The sequence below is a fragment of the Lagopus leucura genome, unplaced genomic scaffold, assembly GCF_019238085.1.
Source record: "Lagopus leucura isolate 7727_CA_CO unplaced genomic scaffold, USGS_WTPT01 Super-Scaffold_100002, whole genome shotgun sequence".
Lineage (NCBI taxonomy): Eukaryota > Metazoa > Chordata > Aves > Galliformes > Phasianidae > Lagopus > Lagopus leucura.
The window spans coordinates 58,945,919-58,968,850 of record NW_024962263.1 but is presented as its reverse complement, the minus strand read 5'-3'; the positions used below and the strand labels follow the sequence as shown (position 1 = coordinate 58,968,850).

The following is a 22,932-nucleotide window of genomic DNA, read 5'->3' as shown; positions in this document are numbered from 1 at the left end:
AACATTCCACCAAACAATGCAATGAACAAACAATGGTTGAGTATAATAGTTGGGACTAATTCTGAAAGCCATTACTGACAAGAACTTCAACAAAGACCATAGGAATTTGATGTATAGCTTGAGATATAAGTTCAGCAAAGCAACTAGCCAAGTATTATTTAACAAATTATAGTCTAAGATAGTTTCTATACCTTGCCAGCATTCTCTTTAATTTACACGGAGCACAGAGAAGAAATGAAAACTGTAAAAGTTTGGTGTGAATCAAGTTATAGGACTTTAGCACTCAATAGGATATTGTTAAAATTTATATAGAATATCTCCAAACTTTTTATTTTTTATTAAAATATCTAAGGTTTATCAGACAATGTATCTGAATAATGAGCAATGGAACAACTACAGTGACTCAGGTCATCAAATGTACTGTGAAGTCCATTTTATACTGACAAGTTACACTGAATACAATTATTTCATATAATTCACAGCACATCCAAATATTTTCCCTAAAAAATAGCCTACAAGGAAAAATAATTAGGTAATGTAGAAGGCATTCAGGGAAAGTGGCAGACCCGTCCTCACAAAAGATCTCTTAGGCAATATTTAGCAATTAATACACTGGGACAACTTGTTCATTTTCTGAAAATTATACAGGCAAGTAGGCTAGAATAACTAACCTAGAAGTGCAGGAGACTATAGTCCAGCAGTGTGAACTGAGTACACATACTTATCTATATATCAGATGCCTCAAATCTATAGAAAATTTTTGACAATTCTATTAGTTTATTGGTATTTTAACCTGCCTTTCCTAATTCAAGTAAAGCAGGAGATTCAGTGTCTATTATATTTTACAGTCTTTGCTTCTTTACTAGCTTGTGATTTCACAGCGAAAAAAATTCTCCAATATTCAGTCCATCATATAAAAAGTCATAAAAATAGAGTCATGGTCAGAAAAAAAATCATGATGAGGGGCCTGATTCTGCTCCCATCAAAGTCAGACCACTTTCCTTACTTGGGAACACCTTAGCCTTTACAAATATTATACAATGTAAAATGTAAATATTTTACTTTTTAAAAGCCAGTACAAAAAAGTAGCCATTCCAACAGTAATGTGTTCCTGTTTTGTATCTTAGGCTGTCTTGGCAAACAGTTGGCAAATTCCCTATCACAGGAAACAACACAAGCTTTTTTGGATCTAGTAGAGTAGTTAAGGAAGAGGGCCTTGCTTGGCATGGCCATGAGCACCATATACATAAGTTAGATTATGAATAATTTGTTGCCTGAAACAACAATAACAAAAAATTAAATTCTACAGAGGTTTCAAGGAATAAGTCTTACTGTTCTAGTGTTCAGAAGAATAAAAGACTCTAGGAATGAACACAGGAAAGAATGTACTTTTGAAGAATTTAATTAACTACACTACAAATCTTTATTAGTTGTACTGATAATTTCATATACCCCTTTCTATCTATCTGTCTATCTAATTTGCCAAATATGAGTCCATGTAGGAATACAAACTTCCACAAGAACAGTCAGTGGTTAAAGTGGTTTGATATATTATGGTAGAAACTGAAACTGGAGCAGTGCCATTTGATCAATAATAAGTTTGTGTATGAACCAGGGCAGTGTGGGGCAAATCAGAGGCCAGGATGTTGGCTTTTGGCCCAGAAGAGTCTCTGCTGCCAGTTCAAGGGTGGCAGTGTGAACAGTGGGGACATTTTGGGGCTGGTGAGAAGGAGTTGCTGTTCCTCGTGAGCCTTGTAGCAGGGTGCTGGTGCTGCGCTGCAGAGAAGTTAGATCAGCAAAGAGCTTGCTGCATTTCTACAAAGCAGCTCAAAGACTGAGACCATCATACTGATTCTAATCTTTTCCCCCCTAAACATTGCATTTTTTCTGCTGTCTCAATTTTACCACTGATGACTGAGGAGTTTCACAGCTGAGAAGGCACTGGAAATTGTTCCGTCAACTTCATGTCCATAAGATAAAAATAACTTGTTTAAACACATGGAAAAGAGGTAACTTGTATTCATACATGTTAAGCAAGTAGAGCAAGTAGGAAAGCTAAATCTTAAGGTCCTAGAGCTGACTGGTCGACTGTGCAAGTCATCTCACAGCTTAATTCCACAGCTTAGCAGTAAGCATGATGTTTCCCACTGAAATCAAAGTATATAGGAAGGAACGAAGAGGAGAGAAAAGATTTTCTCCTGTAAGAAATCTCATTACAAAAAGGTCTGAAACAGAAAAGCAGAGGTGAGTTGCATTTGAGTAACAACATATCAGTGGTTTCCTCTATCAATATTTGGGAATCATTCACCTATATCACAGACCCCAATGAAATAAAAAGTGTTGCTAACTGTTCATAATAAAACATCTTCAGTTTTTTTTTTTTTTTTTTTTTTAAATCAAATATTATCTAAACTTCACTGACCAATTATTATGCCTCAGAGTCCCATAATGCTATCTGTGGCTGTGTTATCCCCAAACCAATTCAAGATGTGGCTGCATCTCCTTCTAAACTAAAGGCAAGTAGGTACAATCACCTCCATGGTGACTTTGAAAACGGACAAGGAGAAGAGAGGAGATTGTGATTCCTACATCCTGTAATTAATTACATATGCAGAGTCACGTTCTATTTGTTCAAGGATACAGGCGACACACATTTTTCCCTGCAGAAACTTTCTCCCTTTGTATTAAGAAAATGGCACTCTACTGACTGTTTCCATACAGGTCTGTTGTTCCAGTATTGTCCTTGAAAACTTGCAGTGCTGTACTAACTCAGGACATTTTAAACTGGAAACAGATCTAAGTGGGATCTAAGTGGAGAACAGAGGCTGATAAATATTTTTTGTTCATAAAAAAAAAAAAAAAAAAAAGAATCCCACCAGTATAGGGCTTGAACCCAGACATCCTTGTGCACTGAGAAGCTGGCTGTCTGGAACAGAGGAATACTCACAGAGCAATATTACTGGTATCATACTATACTATTTATCCCAGTAGCACAACCTTTATTGGTCTTAGTTAAAGCATTTTCATTAACACACTGCATAATGATATATAACTTAAAGATTAATTCTGGGTGCTCTATTTCATGCAATCCTACAATTAAAATTTCTGTTATATCTGTAGTTAAAATTGGGAATATTTACAAGAACATCTTCTAATGAAAAACTTCAAATCATAATTACAGGGATTACTCTCTATCGTTGCTGTAACTGGTTCCCATCAGGCTGTAATGTGAACCACTGGGATGTGACCAAACAAAAGCTTATCATTTTCTACATCCCCAAACTACACAAGTCAGAAAATACAAAATTGACTGCATGGAAAAAAAAAAAGCTGATTAATTTGGAGGTCTAAAAAATGTTGAAGTCCATTATCTTAATTGTTTCCTGGCTGCTGGGAGCAGTGACAAGGCTCTTCTCAGAAGACTGAAGAAAAGTTTTCCATAGACTTCTGTACTCGTTGGGCCAGTTTACACCTCAGGCATGCTATGTATATTAGGACCAACTCCACCAAAGCAGACGGAGATGAAAATATATAAGACTGATATATAGGGAGGAGATATCAAGTCTGATATGACAGCCCTCTAAACGTTTTCCGCTTAACAAAATCGCTGCTTGCTGAACAGTGTTAAGACCTGAGTCTCAAAAGGCTTTTACTTTATGACCGGTTTCTCCACCAGGAGGAGGAGCTAGCTGGACTCAGCATGAGAGATATGTAGGTACTGTAAGTATACTTGTCTTGCAAACCTCAGTTTCGAGCATTAGGAATAAGACATCTCACCCACTGCCCTTCCTGAATTTAAATATTGCAACCTTTTAAGAATACTTGGTCACATGTGTTAGATCTGGTCTGAAAGCACTGTTCCCTCTGCCCAAAGGAGCCTTATCTTTATGCCTTGCTTACAGTGATCCGGATGCTATGCATGTGCTGATCAAAATGAGCACTCTTTTGCTTAAAGCAACATCTGTCAATATTTTCTAAAGCCAGTGAGAAGGTTTTACTTTACTTCTGTAGGTTTGATTAGGCTCCTTGCACACATATATTTCAGGAAGCTTTTTAAGCACAGTTGTTTTTCCACTTAAAAAGCAGCTGTAAAGACTTCCTAAATAAAAACTGAAAGAAAAAAAAAAAGCAGCAACAGGAAAACAACCCAAAAGAGGTCATTCTTTTTGTGTCATTTTTCCTGCATAAATATCTAAGAAATACAAGCATGGAATACGAGCCGTATGAAGTCTTGCTGTGACAATGAGCTACGTTAAATGCAGAATGGTAGGTCTAAAAAACAATGGCCACGTTCAGTGTAGTTAGAAAATGCATGCATCAGAAGATACTTTGTGTGCAAGATGGCAGGATACAGACATTAGTTGAAATGGACTGGAATCATGCAATTATTTGGAAAGAAGCTGCCGAGGAGAATAAAAAAGTGTGGATACCTGTGTGGATCATAGCTTCCTCCATCTTTATTTCCTGATATAGGAAAATACAAGAGTAACTTTTGTTAGTGTTTAGAACTTGTAAAACCATTCACAATGTAGTTTTCCATGCACAGCATCTAATTCCTAAAAAGAAACATTCTGTGTTAAATAAAGACAGAGCTGCAGTCCAACAAAGATTTCCTGGAAGTTTTATATAAAAGGAATGAAAAACCACAGTTTTTCAAAAATAATAAAACCCCCAAATGATTAAAAAAGAGAAACATTCACAGCTGAAGAAAGAGACACAAAGATGCACAACATAAAATACGTAGAAGGGAATACTCCTGTAAAAAAAAAAAAATAAAAAAATAAAAAAAAGAAATCACAGTTTCAAACAAATTTAAGTGCAATGAATTCCAGACTTATGAAGTATAAACACCACCTATTCTTGTATTCAGAGACACTTGCAAAGAAATACTGCTTTCCTCATAAAAAATTAAACAAAGGGATAAACAGATGTTTAGTCTTGGTTGTGGTGTAGCGCCTGAGATTGTTCATACAGGTAGACAGCAATCAGAAATAATACAGGATTTAATACCTCATCTGCTACTGTTAGGTAAAACCTAACCAAGCATCCTCTGCAACAGAGAAAGGATCTATGGCTCTGAAAAGAAGATCTGCATATGCTTTAACTGCTTAGTGCAAATAACATGATAGACTTGCCACAGAATTTCTGTCAACTGCTGCTTGTTGTCATTATCTGTCCAGAATAACTTGTGCAAACTTACAGGGAAATTTTCCACCTTATTAAGAGCAACACTTAAGAAAATCACACCTTAAAGATACAATTAAGGAGATGACAATAACCTAATAAAATGGAAATAAATACTCTTTTCTATTTTTCTTGTACCTGCTTCAAGTCCCTTAGGCCTCGGATTGCACTGCTTATAACCTTGACAACTTCGCAATTCCATTAACTGTACGTGTAATTGATTTAAAATGCCTCTTTCCACTGTATGTACGGTATTCGTCAGCTGAGAAAAAGAGAGACGGAGAGAAAAATTACTTACTAACAGAAATTAATAATAATAATAATAATACAGCAAAAGGTGTCTAGAGGAATTTAATCTGCAATATTTTGAAATAGGGAAAGGGGTTTACCTGATAGGGATCAGTGTTCATATCAAAATATTCCAAGAAGCCAGTTGCAAACTCACAAAAGAGAAAATTGTGGGTGTCATTCACTGTTCGCAAGCACCAGTAAGTGTTGTTATTTGAGCTTGTGCAAGCACAGAAAGATCCCACTGTAAGTAATGATAGAAGTCATTAGTTTAGGTGAAAAATCATATGCTTATTCACTTATACTAGTGAAATTTCTATAGGTCTTCATGTACTTATACTTTAGATTATTTAAAAGAATATCTCATATTTGAATAACATTAGATTCTCATTTAAAACAGGTCAAATGCTGCTAACGTGCAAATTTATCATACAAATTTCTCAAATATATAGACAAATAGAGCAGAAGATAGTAAGTAACACAGTTACTGGGCATATTCTGTTCCGATTTACATATAACTTTTGGGATTAAGCAGAATTCAGACCTTAAAAATGACAACATAAACCCTGATCCTTAAGATCCATATGAAATGAGACTCATTGGAACCGTGTGCTGTTTATAGGCATACTATTATTGCCATCAGTAGCTAAAATGGTACCATTAGTAGAGCCTCAGAGATGCAAGTACAACAGACAATTACAAAGGAAGGTCAAATAATAAATGACATGCATAGAAATGACACAGCAGTCAAGAAAGGGTGAGGCACTGTATGAGAAGAAGGCAGGTGGGAGATTTGGTAGTTTAGGATTTATGACTTGAGGGAATGGCATGGAGTTGCAGCAGGCTGATGGTCCTTGTGAGTTCCTTCCAACTTGGGCTATTCTACAGTTCTGTGATTGATCTATGAAGAAATGTTTTAAAAACAGGGAACTTGTCTGGCACTTGAATGCAGGTATAATGGCTGAAGAAAGATGGAAAGGAAGACCAATGGATAAGTCTTATATTAAGAAGTAGTTCTCTCCTACTGGCTTGAGTCTTTCAAATGTAGCTACTTAACAATTATGTATTTCGAACTACACTCCCTCATTTAATTTATTTGGTACACAGATAAGAGAGAAACTGAATCACTCAGTTAAACCTCTGCTCAAAAACAGCTCCAGGTAACGTAACTGGATTACATGTTATTATTTTGCGATCTGGGGAAGCCTAGAACAGAATTCCATTCCTAGACCCAGGTGTCACACATGAGGTAGATGTCATTAGATAAAGTTAAGATCTTGTCAGTACACTCAAATGGAGTCTGGACAGCTCTTCCGCTGACCAAACATAGACATGCATTTTAGGGTTATATTGGAAAAATCCAATCATTCAGTCTTCACATTGCATATTTTGTGCAATATGAAGATTTAAAATATGGTAGCAGGTGAACTTATTTTGTTTTCTTTTCAATTAACTGAAGTTTAACCAAAAAACTAGCCGGAGTCAACAGGTAGTTTCAAATGTGACTATTAGAAGATTAGTTTTAGTAGGGTATGTTTAACAAAATGGCCAAACCTTTTTCCAAAAACCTAATATTTTTATGATTGTTTATAATCTCTTTCTGCCAGCAAAAAGAGATATCTCAGAAAGGTCTTAAAACAAACTGATAGCAAAGTTTTCTTTAGAAGAATACCTTTTTAATTCCAATAATAAAATATTAATAATGCGTTTGATTTTCATTAAATTAGTTCTGTGACTTTCTGTAATAGTTTTAAATACATTTCACAAATTTAGTAACAGTATTAGCCCTTTTTAATCCATGTAATCAGAATCAATACTTTGATTTATTTTTGGTTATGAACTGTGTCAAAGGGACATTCTTTTACCCCATGACTGTTACTGGAGCATTGTCATTTCTACAGAAAGATAAGAATGCTTTTCATAACTGTTTGTTACTCCGCAGTTAAAAAGCAATACCTCAGTCTAATAGTTGTTTAAAACAAAAATCATGCATATAACTGTTACAGGAACATTTTAAAATGTACAAAACATATTAGCAGAAGTTCTAGTGCTATCAAAGCAAATTACTTTGAGAGAGAGCATCTTGAAATGAATATGTCAAATTTTCTGCTTGGAGTTATGAAGTCTGCACAAAAAGTAATGCCTCTTATATTATTATGTTGGCCCATGTAAGAAGTGGATGTTGGTGTTATAGCAGTAGTGGCTGTCATCACTACTCTCCCATCAGTATTCCATTACATTTTGTTGCTGTGCAACAGATGGCAGCAGAGGGGCAGCCTGACACAATGGCGTCTGACACTGAAGCGTGTGTGAAGCATAGGTGTGAAACTGAATTCCTCCAGGCGGAAAAAATGGCACCCACTGATACACACTGACACTTGCTGAACATCTATGGAGACCAAAAAGTGGATGTGAGCACAGTGAGGCAGTAGGTGGTGCATTTCAGCAATAGCGACTTCAACGGTGAGTACTGCTGGTTCAAATTTTTACGAGCTTGGCATAGAGACTCTTGTTCCTTGCTGGTGAAAATGCATAGCTAATGATGGTGATTATATTGAAAAATAGTGTTTTGTAGCTGAGAATTTGCTCTATCAATAGTGCTGTTTTGCCCTTTGTAGGCAATAAATAAGAGGCATTACTTTTGGAGCGGCCTTAGTATGTTGTAGCATAATCAACATTCGATCTTTAAGTTTTTGAAAGCAAAGTTTTCCTTTTCATAGGAAGTTTGGTTTGCAGAGACTTTAGAATGGTAGTGAAAGTCTCAACGCTCGAGTAAACTTCTCAGCAATGTCATGTACATGGCCTTTGAGCTCTAACCTGGTGAAACTAGACCATCCACAGAATTAATTCTGCAGGAACCATCTAATGCTTACACACCAATTCTATCTCCTGCTGTCACAGCTACTTAATTCTGCTGATCCATCTGTGGGTTAGAACGTATAGTTTCATTATATAGGCTTACACAAAATTTACATTGATACAAATAGGGGAAAGTTTTACCCTCCTTGTGCTTTTTCCCACTTCACAAGGCCACAACTCACTTGGAATTCCTATGAATTATTTGATCATCTGGACTGTCAAGACATGACAGGAATCTCAGTGTCTAGTTATGAATCTCTACAAGCTATAAATCTCTTCAAGAGAGATTTTAACAAGCCAATTCCCCTTTTTCCTTCTGCTGTTTTGCATAGAGCCTCTTGTAACAATTTCATATAAATATGTAACACAGAAATTACAAACATACTCAAGTGACACTCTTCCTGGATACTTCAGAAAAAAGTTCAGTGGCAGCACTGCTAAGTGCTGTTCTTCCACATATGGACTGCATGAGGTGAGAACCCTTGTACGACAGAGGAGAACCTAGTTCACATCTGAGCACAGAAGTAAGACTTACAGTTCCAGAAAGGTGCAGTTTGCCAGTGGTTGTTGTCGTGGGTAAAACATGTCAGTCCAGGAAGGCTACACTCATCCCCTTTCTTCTGGCGCTTTTTCCCCTTCCTTTCCTTCTTCCTTCTGCGATTCTCTTTGAATAGCTGCAGTTTGCTGTCTACCTCCTGCGCTGCTTCTCTGTTCAGAAAGAAAATTGGACATGGCTGATACAGCTTCTATTTGGTTAACAACAGCAGTTTTTACCTCTATCTGACTTTCTTGAAGACTAGATGATGAGAATATGCCCTTTGGGAAGCTGATCTTTTCAGCTCAGCTTTCACCCCAGAAATTATGAAAAAGTGTATTCTTCAGCATCTATAAGAAATGATGCACTTTAGGTTTAACTAGGTCTCTTTAATGATTACCTAGTCAATCAATTTCTGAAATGATTGATTTCTTCCATTTCTAATTTTTTCCCAATATTATTCATAAACTTTCACATATATGACCAGAAGTACTGAAGGTTTCTTGCTTGAACTTGCTTTATGTGACCTTTTGTTTCCTTCATGTCTTCCCTTCCCTTCCCCCCAAGAACCCAAGCCATTCTTAATGTTTCTCTATCACTAGGATGCTATCTGAGAGAGTGAGATGATAAAACCTTACTTGAAGGGATGAAGATGGCTCTTGATTTTCTCTTGAGCCTTTACACCTTTTTCTTTGTTGTAATAGCTATAAGGAAAATTTTAAAAATTACAATCAGGAAACAAACCATTTTCAAAACAAAATCGAAACAGTAACAAAGCATCTTTGACATTTTCTCCTAACTACACAGAATGACTAACGATTTCCATTTCATTTAAAGAAGTTATATATGTGTGAATGAGCTATAGTAAAACTGTAGCTATGTTTAATACGTTAGTAGAATACAAGCATATTTAATCTTAAAATTCGTACATGCATCTTCTAAGAGTAGTTTCTACTCTTAAAAGTGAGCTAACTAAAATTTGGATCTGGTAGTCCTCCATTTTCAGCTTCTATTTTCCTGAATTAAGATATGTACTCTGTCACTTATATGTGTCTCCAGAAATAGGATAACTTTGATTTTTTTTTTCCAGGTCAATAGAGAAATAAGTTCCATCCAAGAGAGATAGAGAGCACAAATATTTACACTCCTATTATGAATCAGCTTCGTTCCTTCCCTACTTTGGAGATGACATCTCAATAAGCTAACTCTAGTTATGAGTATCTACAGTAGTTATAAATATCAGTAGCTCTTATATTCTTTGTTTCCCATCTCAGAAAAAAAGAAGAAAAAAGAAAAAATGACCCACAAAAAAGAACCAAAAACCAACCAACCAACCAAAAATCTCAAATCAAAACAGGAAAACTTGAAAAATATATAAACCTTATCAATCAGTGTAACTGCCAGCACTGAATGTCATCTATCTTACCTCTGTTTAGTACAATCACATTCATCTGGTTTTCTTCTTTTTAGGTGCCCTCTAACTTCCCTCAAATTCTTGATTTTGTCCTGGAGAGCTTCAATCTGCAGAGATCATTGCTCAATCAGATTTATTCTTTGAATAGGTAGCAGTGCAAAAAATACATTCACATTTTAAAGTATCCCTTACCTCCTTATCAATGTAAGCCTTGTGGTCCTTCCAGGCTCTAGCAGATTGGTATAGCTCCCTTTCACAGTGAATAGTGTCATTTGGAAGAATAAAACACCTGTAGATGCAAATTGAAAACAGGTGGTCATTGGTTCCCCAACTGCCTACTCTATTACTCTCTTTTTTCCATCATTTCTAATAATTTCTTTATAAATAACCTCTAGAATATCTTCTCATGCTGACAACAGTATAATTGTCTGCTTAAATCTGTTTTCTCTTCAAAATCCATCAATCCACTCATCCACGACACATGCTCTACACATCCTCTGTGCATGCTAAGCAAAAAAGCTGTGAGATTCTTAATCCAATCAGAAATTAGACCACAATGGAATTAAAATCTATTCAGAATGAAAAGTCTTGTTAACAAAATGTACTCATTTTGCCATCAGCTCTGGGAAATATATCCCTTTTGTCCCATGAACGAGACCCATCATCTGAGTATGAAAAATAGTTACAAACAGAATACAAATATAATCAGTGAGTAAAGAAGATACATATAATTAATAAGTAGAAGGATAATAAGGAACAAAATTAGAGCAAAAAGATGTGGTAGATTTCAAAGATGTGGTTAAAAAAAAAAAAAAAAAGAATGTTCACATAATAAAGTGGTGCAATGACACAAAAATGCATACCAATGTTTGGAAAAATGGTGCTATCAAGAAACAAAATAACTGGAAGACCAAGGATGTGGAATGAGAATCCAACAGACAACAGGCTGGACTTCCAAATCCTCTAAGCTGACGAAAAGAACATCCATAAATACGGAAATATTCCTATCTTAGAGACACAATCTTCCCTGGGCCCTGCTCCATCATAACCCTTCTTTAAATTTTTGAGAAAAGCAGAAGGATTTAAATGCTTATCTCTTCTCAACTTCTCCCACTATGGTTGCTTTTTTTGTTGTTGTTTTGTTTGGTTTGGGTTTTTTTTGTTTGTTTTTTTTTTTTTTTTTTGTTTGGTTTGGGTTTTTTTTTCACTCATAGAACTGGCACTCTGAAAGCAATATTTATTAGAAGTTAAAATCCTCTATGGGGAAATATTTTCCAAAAAGACACTTAAGGCTTTATTAATGTCATGGAAATGATAATGTAAAGAAAGGATAATTTTTACATGTTCAAAATTAACATTTATGTTATTCTTCATGTTTCTGGAAAAAAAAAAAAAAGATAAATGCTACTTATATTTCAAACATGATAGGGGAGTTAAATTAAAAGACTTTTTGCCTGTGTTTGCCTGACTTCAGATAAATCGTATTACCACTTTTAAGAGAAAAAGAGTTTGAAATTGTTGCCTTTTCATTTAAATTTTGTTAAGATTAAAAATTAAAAATGAATTTAAATTTCCAGGATGGAAAAATGATGGGTCTGTTCAAGCATATATGAGTCTAAAGAAGCTTAGTTAATGCTAGCTTTCTGCAAACAACTAAGCCAGAAGAGAGATGGTGTAGCTGATCTAATACGTCCTAACTTGGAGTAGGATTTCAGTCATCTTAAATTTAGGTCTCTGTGCTAAGCTGGTTGCCCAGCCTTTATAACGAACAGCAGGAGTGTCCGCTTCATGGGGTGATTAATCCATTATAAGATATGTATTTTGATATGGAGGATGAGTTCTCCCTCTAGAGTTGCCTGCTTCCCAGAGATAAAAACAAAGCCTGACACTTCTCCCTTCAATGCTCATATTACAATGGTATGATTCCACCTAAAACAAGCACAACTCAAACATATCTAAAATTGTCTGCAATAACAATTGTAAGTTCTTTAATACAGGAACTATAAAACAGCAAAAAACTTTAAGACTGAAATTAGAAAAAGACTTAATCTAAAGGAAATAAGTAGAAAAAGCAATTGTACTTGTGCGTCACTCTGACAGAACTGGGTTGACCTATAGCATCAGTGCCATCAGCAACCATCGTGTCACCAAGAGCACCATCAGTTTCCTCTGCTTTTTTGTCATTTTCAGCATTGTGACGTTTGGTGATACTTTTGGTCTTTAACACCTGCAGTTCTTCCTCTTCCAGGTTTATGTCATATATTTCACCTTCAAATTCCACAGACAAGGATCGGGTTTGGCGAGTGTGAACAAAACGTGGTTTGTATTCTGCAGAAGAAAGAAACATCCACAGCTGCATATACACATGTACACGACTCCTGCTCTAAACACCTAGCATATTCCAAAGAGCAAGAAGGCTGTTCAATATTAACAGCTTATTTTTCTTCTGTGGCTTTGCAGTATTTCATTATCTTTGGTTAGTTCAGGGCCCACCCTCTCATGAGCAGCATGAAATCCTGAATGCTCTGTGTTCTGCATTTCATGCTAGCCTGGTCTTATGCCACAGTTAGCAACTATACTTCCAAACAAAATAAGTGTCACAGAAATCAGGTATCTAGAATGCAACACTCAAAAAACCCAGAAACTACAGGGTTAGAACTCCGTTAGAAAATTAAGCCATTCTGTGTTGTGAAACAATGTTACCACCTGTAAATTGGTATATATCATAAATTTGACTTATGCTTCCTAATTACAATTACTTTTTCAAAAGGATCCTTTAAAAAGGCAAGAATCTGTCATATATTAGTGCATACACTTGTGTATGTATATACATATATATATACATATATATATAAAAACTCTGACACACACACAGATCATTCATATCTATGAATACAAGTTTTAGTCCTCCAAAACCTTGCTGTGTCGTAGAGTTAAAGTGAGCTCTGTTTTCCATTTGTTACATCCATGCTGAGCACATTTTTTGTTACCTAAATGCATTCTGCATAGCAGAATAAAGCAAGAGCTCTGGGAGAGTACTGCCTTTGGCATTTAGGTTAGATTCTATTGCAGTTTTTTTTTCTAGGGCCTTTGAGAGATTCATACTGAGCCAGAAAAGGCAAGAATCTTTTGAAAGTGCAGATAGTGAACCTCATTCAACTTTTTACTCAAACAATCCTATCCTCCTAAACTGTTTCAGAGGTTGCCTGCTGTCAGGTAAAAAAAAAAAAAAGGGTTCCCAGTCAGTGAAAAACCATAGTTCCAAAGTACCTTTCTGCTTTATATAAATCGTTAACGAAACAGTGAAGAAAGATTCACAGGATCGGATGGGAGAAATTCTGGCTTTGTAACAGTGTCTGATGATACTGCTTATTAATCAAGTGACTAAAAAATTTTGGAGCACAAAAGCATCTTATTCAAGTGTCATCTAAAGGCCTGAACCAGTCATTCCCTTAACAATGTTTCATCATCATGATACTCTGTTTGTCTCAGATGAACAGTAAGGGAATTTGGAGGAGGAGAATGAGGGGAATTAAAGAGGATTGAAAATGTTGTAAAGGAGAAAAGCATAACAAATTGCTTTTTTTCTGATGTCCCCTTCACATGCTCTCAACAGTTGTTTGCCCCTTTCCCATCTCCCCACATTCTCTCCCCAAGGCGCTGCCCCTAATTGCAATCCCCATCCAACCCTTGCTGGTACCGTGGCAACCCTCCTCTTTCCAAGGTAATGGTAGGAATCTCCCCTTGAAATTATCACTTGGGGGAGTATTGATCAGTTTGAAGATCACTCCGGTAGTTGGTGACATGGAGACTTTTCGGAGGTCTGCCTGTGCACACTATGAATTTTCTTAAATCATACTGGACAAATGGAATAAATTATATCAAGGCGGCATTTAATCTGAACAATGAGAACTCAAGACAGACAATATTGTGGTTAAATGTACAAAGAATACCAAGGATTCTTGTTCATTTGCAGTGTAGTATTGATTTTAAATCAGGAAATATTTTGAATTATACTGCCATTTTCTTATTTCATAGACATCTGTGCAGCATCTTCTAACTTTTGCATTTCTTATGACTCAACAATCTTCCTGTTTTAGAGGCTTATCTCTACTTATTTCATTCTCCACTCTAGTATTCTGAACAGAGGACAGGAACATATAACCTGTTCTTGAGCAAAGCCCCCGAAATCCAGGTTCACTTTCATTGTGATGGTTACAAAACTTCACTTTCATCATCGGGCAGATAGATTAAAAGACTTGTTCCATTTAAAATAGTGTCTTCTTAAACAGGTTTTTGCAGTATAAATCCTTAGCAGAGACAAGTCCAAGCACTGCTGTCTTAAAGCCCTTTTGTGCATTCCCTTCAGACCACGCTCCACTAGAGGACACTGCAATCTAACCTGTTTCCTTGCAGCACTCCCGGTACAGCCTGGAAGCTGCAGCTGTGCAAAAATTCATTCTGCCAGCAGTCATGGCCTCTCAGTGTCTTGCATAGAAGAGGTCTTAGGGATACCATCAGACAGCATTTGAATTTGGTGTTAACGATGCAAGGAAACACTTGCTTTGACTGTCTTAGCAAATAAAGGCACTGGTTCAACTGCAGATGACACCAGGTTCGTGTCTGACCAGCGCGATAGGTGGCACCAATGCATCACCACCACGGCCAACCTGAGCTGTATTCTTTACTGCTGTGCAGGGCTAACTTCGGTTCTTATCGTTTTTGTTATTACAGAGGCATTTATGTAGAACCCAGCTGCCAATTACATTGTATTCATTGTATGCTGAGGATAAAACCAACACTGTGAGCCTTTACCCCTGTTCTTTAGCCCAGCATACAGGAGGTCAGAACACTTACTTTGCGCACTGGGGTTTCTCAGAAACTGTCTTTGATTTTTTCTTTGGGTCCTGCTGTTTCGGAAATCAGTGTCTCCACAGTTGCAGTCCTTATCTTTACCGCTGTATCCCCGGGAGTGGATGCTGCGGGTCCTTTTCCTGATAGCCAGCATGTCACTGGATACCTTGCACTTGTGAATTCGAAGCTTGCCAGAAGCATCTTCTGTGCACTGCCACTTCTGCAAGAGAGAGAGAGAGACATGTGAGGATGACTTCCCAGCAGCCTTCCAAACCCCTGCTGCTCTCAGATGGATTGCAAAAGATGACAAGCAAATTTCTTTCAAAACTAAGTGGTCTCTTAAAGAACAAACTGAGGTGGGAAACATTTTAAGGGACTAAATTTGCTCACATCCTTCTCGACATCTCTCTCAAGCTAGGCAAACATAAGCTTGAATGAAATTGCTGTGAATCTGCATAAAGAAAACACAACTCAGCCAAAAATGATGTATAAATCAAGAGTATCTAGACTAAACACATCCATGAAACAAGCAAGTAAAAAGTCTTAATTTACTGAGCCACGGAATACAGCTGTCAGAGCTGTTTTCACCAAGACTCTTTTGCCCTTTGAAAAAACAAACTTTGCTTCTTTGTTCTGCAACTCGGAATTTTTAACGTGATTCACAGGAAAATTAAAAATCTCCACAGATGAAGAAGAACTGGTTCAATTGTGGGGTTCCTTGGAAAAGAGGACGACAAATCATGGATGTGATTTAAACAAAAATACTATGACACTAAGAGCATGTAATTTATTTCCATACCAGAGGCCAGAGTTAGGAACTACACCCTAACACATCCCTACAAACCATGCCACTCAGACCTGAAAATACTGCTGACTATTCATATGAGAAGCCTGAAAGCATAACTTCCCCAGGCCCCTCACTCCCCCCAGCAGATGGAATCAGTGCAACAAGCACTCCCAGAAAAGAGCAAAGGGAAAAACCTCAGGGACAGCAAATAAATAAATCAGCTCGGATAAACTCCTTTGGATCCATAAGTCTTGAGATTTGTATCAGGCTGGTGAGAAAACAGTGCAGTCTGGAAGGAGTACCTGTACAACACTGTACATGTGCTGAATATAAGAGCAAGTAAGGGAGAATGAGAGGAAACAGAGATTTTTCCAGCTTGTCTGCACAATATCTGACTGACTTGATTATCAACATGACTGAATCCAGATGGAAGAACCCAGGTGGATTTTTCCAGTGGATCCCACTGTCTCCACATTTCAAATAAGAAACTAACAGAGACTTTAATTTCCTCTCCACACTGAACTGTCATAAAAAAGGCTGCACTTTTTCTTTTCTTTTTTTTCTTTTTTTTTCTTTTTTTTTTAATGGATAGGTGGTGACAGATCGGCGCTTCTTTGCCCATTTCCATAGCTTGCCATATGTGGCAGCAGGTAAATAGCTGGCATGCATAAAACACTGCACATGCTAAGAAGTCTGTGATTCCAAGCAAGTTGTAGCCCAAATAACAGTAGGAGAACTAGAAATAGCTATAGTTACTTATAATACTACTAGCCAGTGAGCTTTGTTCACTTACAAAGCCACAATAATGAGACTGCATACAAAGTCATTAAGTTTGGCTGGATAGGGTTGCAACAGCCACCTCCACTTGTTCAGATTTTTACAGGCTCTTGTTCTCTGCTGGTGAAACTACATAGGTAGTGGTGGTGATTATGTTGAAAAATAGTGTTTTATAGCTCAAAATTTGCTCAATCAATTTTACTGTGCTCATCATATCTGTTGTAGTTTCCATGGAAATAAATAGGAGGCATTGCTTTCAGAGCAACCTACATACATGTGGCCCAAGACAATTCCTCTTCACTCAGTGTGGCCCATGCAAGCCAAAAGGTTTTACAACCCATGCTATACAGTGTATTTTTTTGGTTCCCATGAATGGACAGCCTTAGGTTTTTCTTTCCTCATTAATAACAGCAAGACAGCTAGATGCTGGTCTTAATGCACTTCCCAACTCAGTTTTTGAAATGAACACTAATATCAGAGCAGACCCATTTCAGTAAGTCTCTTCCATTAGCTAATGACTGCTCTGGACTCTTGGTGGTGCTGTCAAGCTGATTGAAGAATGAAGAAAGAAAACAGCCTCAGGTAGATTTACTGACCTGATAACCTGAGGAGTGAGTTGATGTGGTTGCACACAATAGAAAACAACTTCTGACTTACACACAGTCACTTCAAAGAATAGGAAGGAGGAGAGGTAAAATTAATTAACAAGCATATACTTACAGTACCTCCACTCATATAACTGTTTGGGGCTTTCTGTGGTCCTTTTAATGGCAGAAGTATTTCTCAATTAAACACTGAAATATTGGCTCTGACCTACAGCCCTGTGACAGCACACTTTGGCTGAGTGCAGTCTGAGATAAAAGATGGATCCCAAACTGAGAAGGTTTGCTTGTGGTTCAGCGTGCCTTTGATCACAGAACACCAAACCACGTTTAAATGGGCCTGCACCCATCTGACTGCCGTCTGAGGAATTATACTCAGGCCCAGACTTTCAGAATAAACCTACAGCAGCAAGTGACAAGGGCACTTTCTACAAACAAAGGTGCCTGAGAGCTGTAACACTTTTCAAGACTTTATTCTGCAACAGCAAGCGCAATCTCCTATATCAAAAAGACAAACTCGCTACAGGATAAGAAGTGAGTGCAGTGTTATAGTTCCTGTGTTTTTTGAGTATGTTACATTTATAAACATACAGCACTAGTTCTTAATGAGTCTCAAAAGCACCATTTGAAAGTAAAATAAGTATTTTCTTTGTCTAACATTAATTATAGCAAGAAGTTCCAAAAGTGGCTTCAATAGCCATTTAGATCATTTTTAGGAGTATTATGACTAACACTGAAACAAGACACTCTGTGTCTAATATGAGCCAATAACAGTTCTCTGTTTAAAACAGGGATTAAATGTGATTCAGTTTTTTTTTTTTTTTTTTTTTTTTTTTTTTAACTTTTAAATGTGTCATTATAAAGATGCTTCAGAGTTCTGAGATGGAATTTTTAGACTAACTTTCCTGAAACCTAGCCCATGCCAGCGTAATCATGAACTGATCTTGCATTATGCAGTAAGACATAATGATCCTTCTGCTCATCTTTAGATCTATAAAATGCATTAATGCACATAAAAGAAGATTCTGAAAGATGTGCTGCCCCTTTCCAGCCTACCTTCCTTCCTATTGTGAATACCAAACTATTCTTTGAAATCCAGGAATACAAGATTTGGTTTCTGAATCTCTATTTTTCCTTTGTAAAAACAAAACAAAAGAAAACAAGACTAAACTAAAGCATTGCTACATATAGAAGATAATTATGTCTCCATTAACTTTTAATTTATATATGCTTTCTTATTTTCCCCAAATTTATTTTCCTTCTTGTTTTGATGTTCCACAAAACACCCAAGCTGATCTGGAAATTCACTGCTGCCACAGGAATAAGGGATGGTCGCTACTTGTAGCTGCATGCTGACTTAGGTTCTATCAGTAAGAGACAAGAGGACTAACTCAGAATTGAAAAACAAAGCAAAAAACCCCCACCCAACTGGGAGAGAAAAAGGAAGAGCCTGCCATTTGACTGCAACAAGTTGTTATATCCTTTCAGTCACGTTATGAAACTTAACCTGTGTCAGCCCTTTTTCCTGTCACTGACTCATCTTTTCCTTCTTTCTTTTCATTTCATCACCTGCCCCCCAGCAATGATTTTGCTCCTGCCTCATCTGTCCACCTTCAGCTTTCCTTCTGCCTCAATTTATCTTCAGAAGGGAAGTAAAGGTGGAAAAGCAAGTTGCAGCAGCATTTTGGAGGATATAAAGGTACAAAAGGACAGAGCATCACTTTGGGAGCTCAAGGTCCTTTTATCTCTGCCCAACCTGAAGTTTGAATGCATAAGGATGGATGTCTGCTGCTCGATGGAAAGGCTCACAATAGGACAGAAAGGCTGCAGTAGGACGGCAGTAGGAGCTTTGCCTTGGTTGATGTCATTAGCATGACACATTTTCATCTGGGGCTAGAAATTTGCCCTTATAAGGTCATTTCAAAGACAAAGAGGAGTAAACGGACTGATTAGAAGTGTATTATTTGTACTGGGTCATTTTGCTTTGCACTGCAGCTGGCAAAGTTCCATTTGCAACGTAGAGCTACGTGAGAAAGTCAACAGCAAATGATTCAATAGCTACCTTCGGTTGCAATTTCCTGATATCAGTTGGTGCCACAGCCTTAAAGTTAAGTAAATTTACTTCATTACAGAACATACTTCAGGCATAAAAATATAAATTCAGCATAAGTCATTGCGCTGTGCTGCACTATGAATATCCACTTAAGCAGGAATTCAAATCAACATTGTTTAGCTAATAGACTGTCACAATTTTGAGAGAGTTGCTTCATAGAGAGGGGAAATTAATTAGACAATTCATGAAAGGTGTCTTAACAGTAGGCAAGCTAAGGATCTTGATAAAATGTAATTACCCCGTATTTGCAGCATACTCTTCAGTGTAAAATACTTTGTCAGACGATCTCAAAGCTATGAAACCCTGAAAAACGTGATCGGAAACAACACAGAGACAACGTACAGATGCTTTTTCATTTCAGTAACAAATGACTGACCCGAGAATTATTACTCATCATAGGGAAAGAAAAGGAAGACTTCATGAACTTAAACATGCCACCAAGATCAGATTTTTCTTTTTTTTTCCCTGATTAAAAATAAACAATTATGTTGGAAAAGGATTTAGATGAAAACATATGGCTGTTATGCCTGTATGTGAGTACCACTTTTCTCTGTTAGCAATAAGCAGACCTGCCTGAGTGTCAGGGACCTGATGTGACAATATCAGCAAATGAGTGTGGGTTTGGGTGTGCTGCTGCAACAAGAACTGAATCCTGTTATTGTTTTCTCTGTGACATACAAAAAGTCCTTCTCGTGCAACATGCTGAGAAGTGCCTTGTAGTTTGCTGGCTGTGGTAAATAGTGCAGACAAGCAGAAGTTTACTTCTGCTGAACTGGACCTGAGCACTGAGAAATGTTTATGGCGTAAGGCTATGTCCTCTGTGCATACTCGCAGCGTAGTCATAAACCTTGGTTCTGACCTAGGCTCCTAAGTGATCCTGGAAATATGACTGAGTTGTCACATTCAGACAGTGTTTGAATATTGCAAGCAAGTGCAGCTGTTTCACCAGGATAGTGTGCCAGATTTGTTCGGGGTATTTGGAACTGCTGCTTTTTTTGTGCAATAGAAATCTCATTTTAGAAGTGGTCTGACGCCGTCCATTCGGGCAGATCCTGCTATCTTCGCCACTCCCTCATCACTGGACTGCTTTTTGTGGAACTCTCAGATCCAGAACACGTTCAAACATGATTTTTTATATATGGGCTTACTCTCTGAGAAAGTCTTCTGGAGAAGTGCAATGTTCAACAGAAAAGCAATTTGTCCTGTAAGAACTGATGTAATACAAGGGGGAGAGTGTAGGATCAACTTAGAAACACGTTCAGTTAAACACACAGAGATAGTACTGGAGGAGACAAGAAGAATGAATAAATTAATCATTGTGTAACAGAAATAATGATGTGAAATTTGCCAATTTCCATCGATCTCAGTTTTTCAGAAACAGAAGAATGAGATAATATCTTAGCAGGTTTCCAGATTATACAGTGTTGTATTCGTGATGTCCAGATATGATTGATTTTAAACATCATGGCTCTAGCAGTTTTCAATTTTATAAAAAAATGCATGGAACGCAGTGTCAGATCTAGAAGTGTGGGCATTTAGGTCAAGATATCAAACACATCACCTCCACAGCATTCTCTGCAAAATCCATTATCTTGTCTGTGGCAGCAATTCAACATCAACAGACTTCTGTTGTTATTCAATAAATGTCTACTGCCAGGTGCAAGCGTGTCGATGACACTCAAAGATATATCTAGCCATTCAACTATAAATAGGAATGTCAATAGCAATGGGTTCTTCCTGGGTCATACACATTTAATTTGCAGAGGACTTAATTTATGCTGTCTTTCTCTGGGTACTTCAGTATGAAAACAAAGGAGTACCACATCAAGTGTTAAAAAGAATTCCTGAATCACGTGGGGCTTTTTTTGTATAGATGCTTTTGGTACATAAAATTGTTTGTTAGTGTGCCATTCTGCCAAGAAGTCCTTCTGTTAGGGAACACCGATAAGATGGCAGCAAAAACATTAAATACTGTTTATGCTGTGAAAGAGATGAAAGGAAAATCTTTCCAGACTGTGATATCTCTGGATTTTATCTGGATAGAACTGGTGCTTCAGATTCCAAATCACTTAGATTTGAAAAACTGTCAAATCTGGAAAGAACAGTCCTCTGTTTACTAGGAAGCTTAAATATTTAGGCTGAAATACAAAATACCATTCTTTGAAGGACTCTCTTTGGAGATAAAGGAACTTATCTTCAGTTTTGGTTCTATGTCGTAAGCAGGATGAGATTTTAACAAGAGACATCATAATTTATGAAATTCCTAAGAATTCTTGAGCAACAAAAGAGCAGACTTATTTCTGTCAACTATGAGAGATGATTCTGCAGGGTCTAAACTGAGCAATAGTTGTAGAGCTGTTTGTGAAAAGGCTGAAGTATATGCTTAGTTTTAAACACATAACTGGTCCCAAACACATATGCTTCCAGTTAAGCTTGAGTGTAGACGGTCTTCTGAATGATGTCAAAATAAGTTGGTACCAGTGTGCAAAGGGAAAAGAAGAGATGGTCTTGAACTGATGTTCTGGTAAAACAAGTTGATGGGATTAGCTGTTGCTGCCTTAAACCCAAACAAACATTGCTCCTATGAAGAAAAAGCTATTTTCTTTCTTTTATTAATCTACGCTGTCTTGGCTCCTAATATCTTGCTTTAGCAATGCTGTAAGAAGTTCTGTTTGAATAGCTGCAATGTGATAGAAAATGGAAAAACAAGATGAGGCAGGAGGTAGCTTATGAAATAGCAATATGTTAATGCACTCCTGTACAATCATGACCAGTGCCTTTCTATTCCTGTAATCGCCAGGAGGTTGTTCTGAAAGCAGGAGGATCAATGAGTGATGTTTATGTGCCATATCATAATTTTAGTTGGGTTTTAGTGGGTGCTTGGGGTCTGGCTGTCAGTTCCTGGCCAGCCATCTGACACTTCTGTCCAGCTCTTACCGGCTTATGTGTTTTTATTCATACTTTGCAGCTGGTCATAAAGCTGACCTTTACAAATGTATGGTCTGTGATATTTATTTTATGAGAACATAGATACTTGAGCCAAACCAGACTACACCTAATAAGCCACATTCTAATTTCCTTTACAATATTATCTGTAAGCTGATTGATGGCATGTATTCCTTCAGTATTACAGACGTGTTCATACCAAACATTGATATGACAACATGATAAATATAAATATGAATAATAAAATTCAGTACTTGTGTTAGATTTTTAAATAGTGAAGGATATGTGAAGAATAAGGTCTGTATAGACTATATAACATGTTGTTTGGACCACAGCCAGAAGAATCTTGCACGTTTACCACAGAGCTGATGCTTAAATTCAGCAGCATGTCTCCAGTGACTACCTGTAAAGCCTTAAATGGCTGTAAAATACATTGAGACTTAATCTAACTAAAATTTCATTGTACAGTCTTCAGGCGTATTCTCCAGGCAGAACATTATTTGTTTAGGGCAGCACAGGGATACATTTCCCAGGGAAGACATCCAATATTCCACATTTCTAATACTGAGGCGA

General features: G+C 37.2%; 1 protein-coding gene across 6 annotated transcripts in view; it reads right to left on the bottom strand.

Moving 5' to 3' along the window:
- The window catches only part of SULF1 (sulfatase 1), a 125,280-nt gene that overhangs the window by 486 nt on the left and 101,862 nt on the right, over positions 1–22,932 (bottom strand). For all 6 annotated transcript variants that reach the window (XM_042870013.1, XM_042870014.1, XM_042870012.1 and 3 more), the window contains 9 exons: positions 15,138–15,354; positions 12,362–12,608; positions 10,473–10,569; positions 10,293–10,387; positions 9,505–9,570; positions 8,867–9,039; positions 5,574–5,716; positions 5,323–5,446; positions 4,431–4,464 (listed from right to left, as the gene is read on the bottom strand). In XM_042870013.1, the coding sequence (XP_042725947.1) occupies positions 4,431–4,464; positions 5,323–5,446; positions 5,574–5,716; positions 8,867–9,039; positions 9,505–9,570; positions 10,293–10,387; positions 10,473–10,569; positions 12,362–12,608; positions 15,138–15,354 (1,196 nt within the window). The remainder of the gene's footprint in view (positions 1–4,430; positions 4,465–5,322; positions 5,447–5,573; positions 5,717–8,866; positions 9,040–9,504; positions 9,571–10,292; positions 10,388–10,472; positions 10,570–12,361; positions 12,609–15,137; positions 15,355–22,932) is intronic.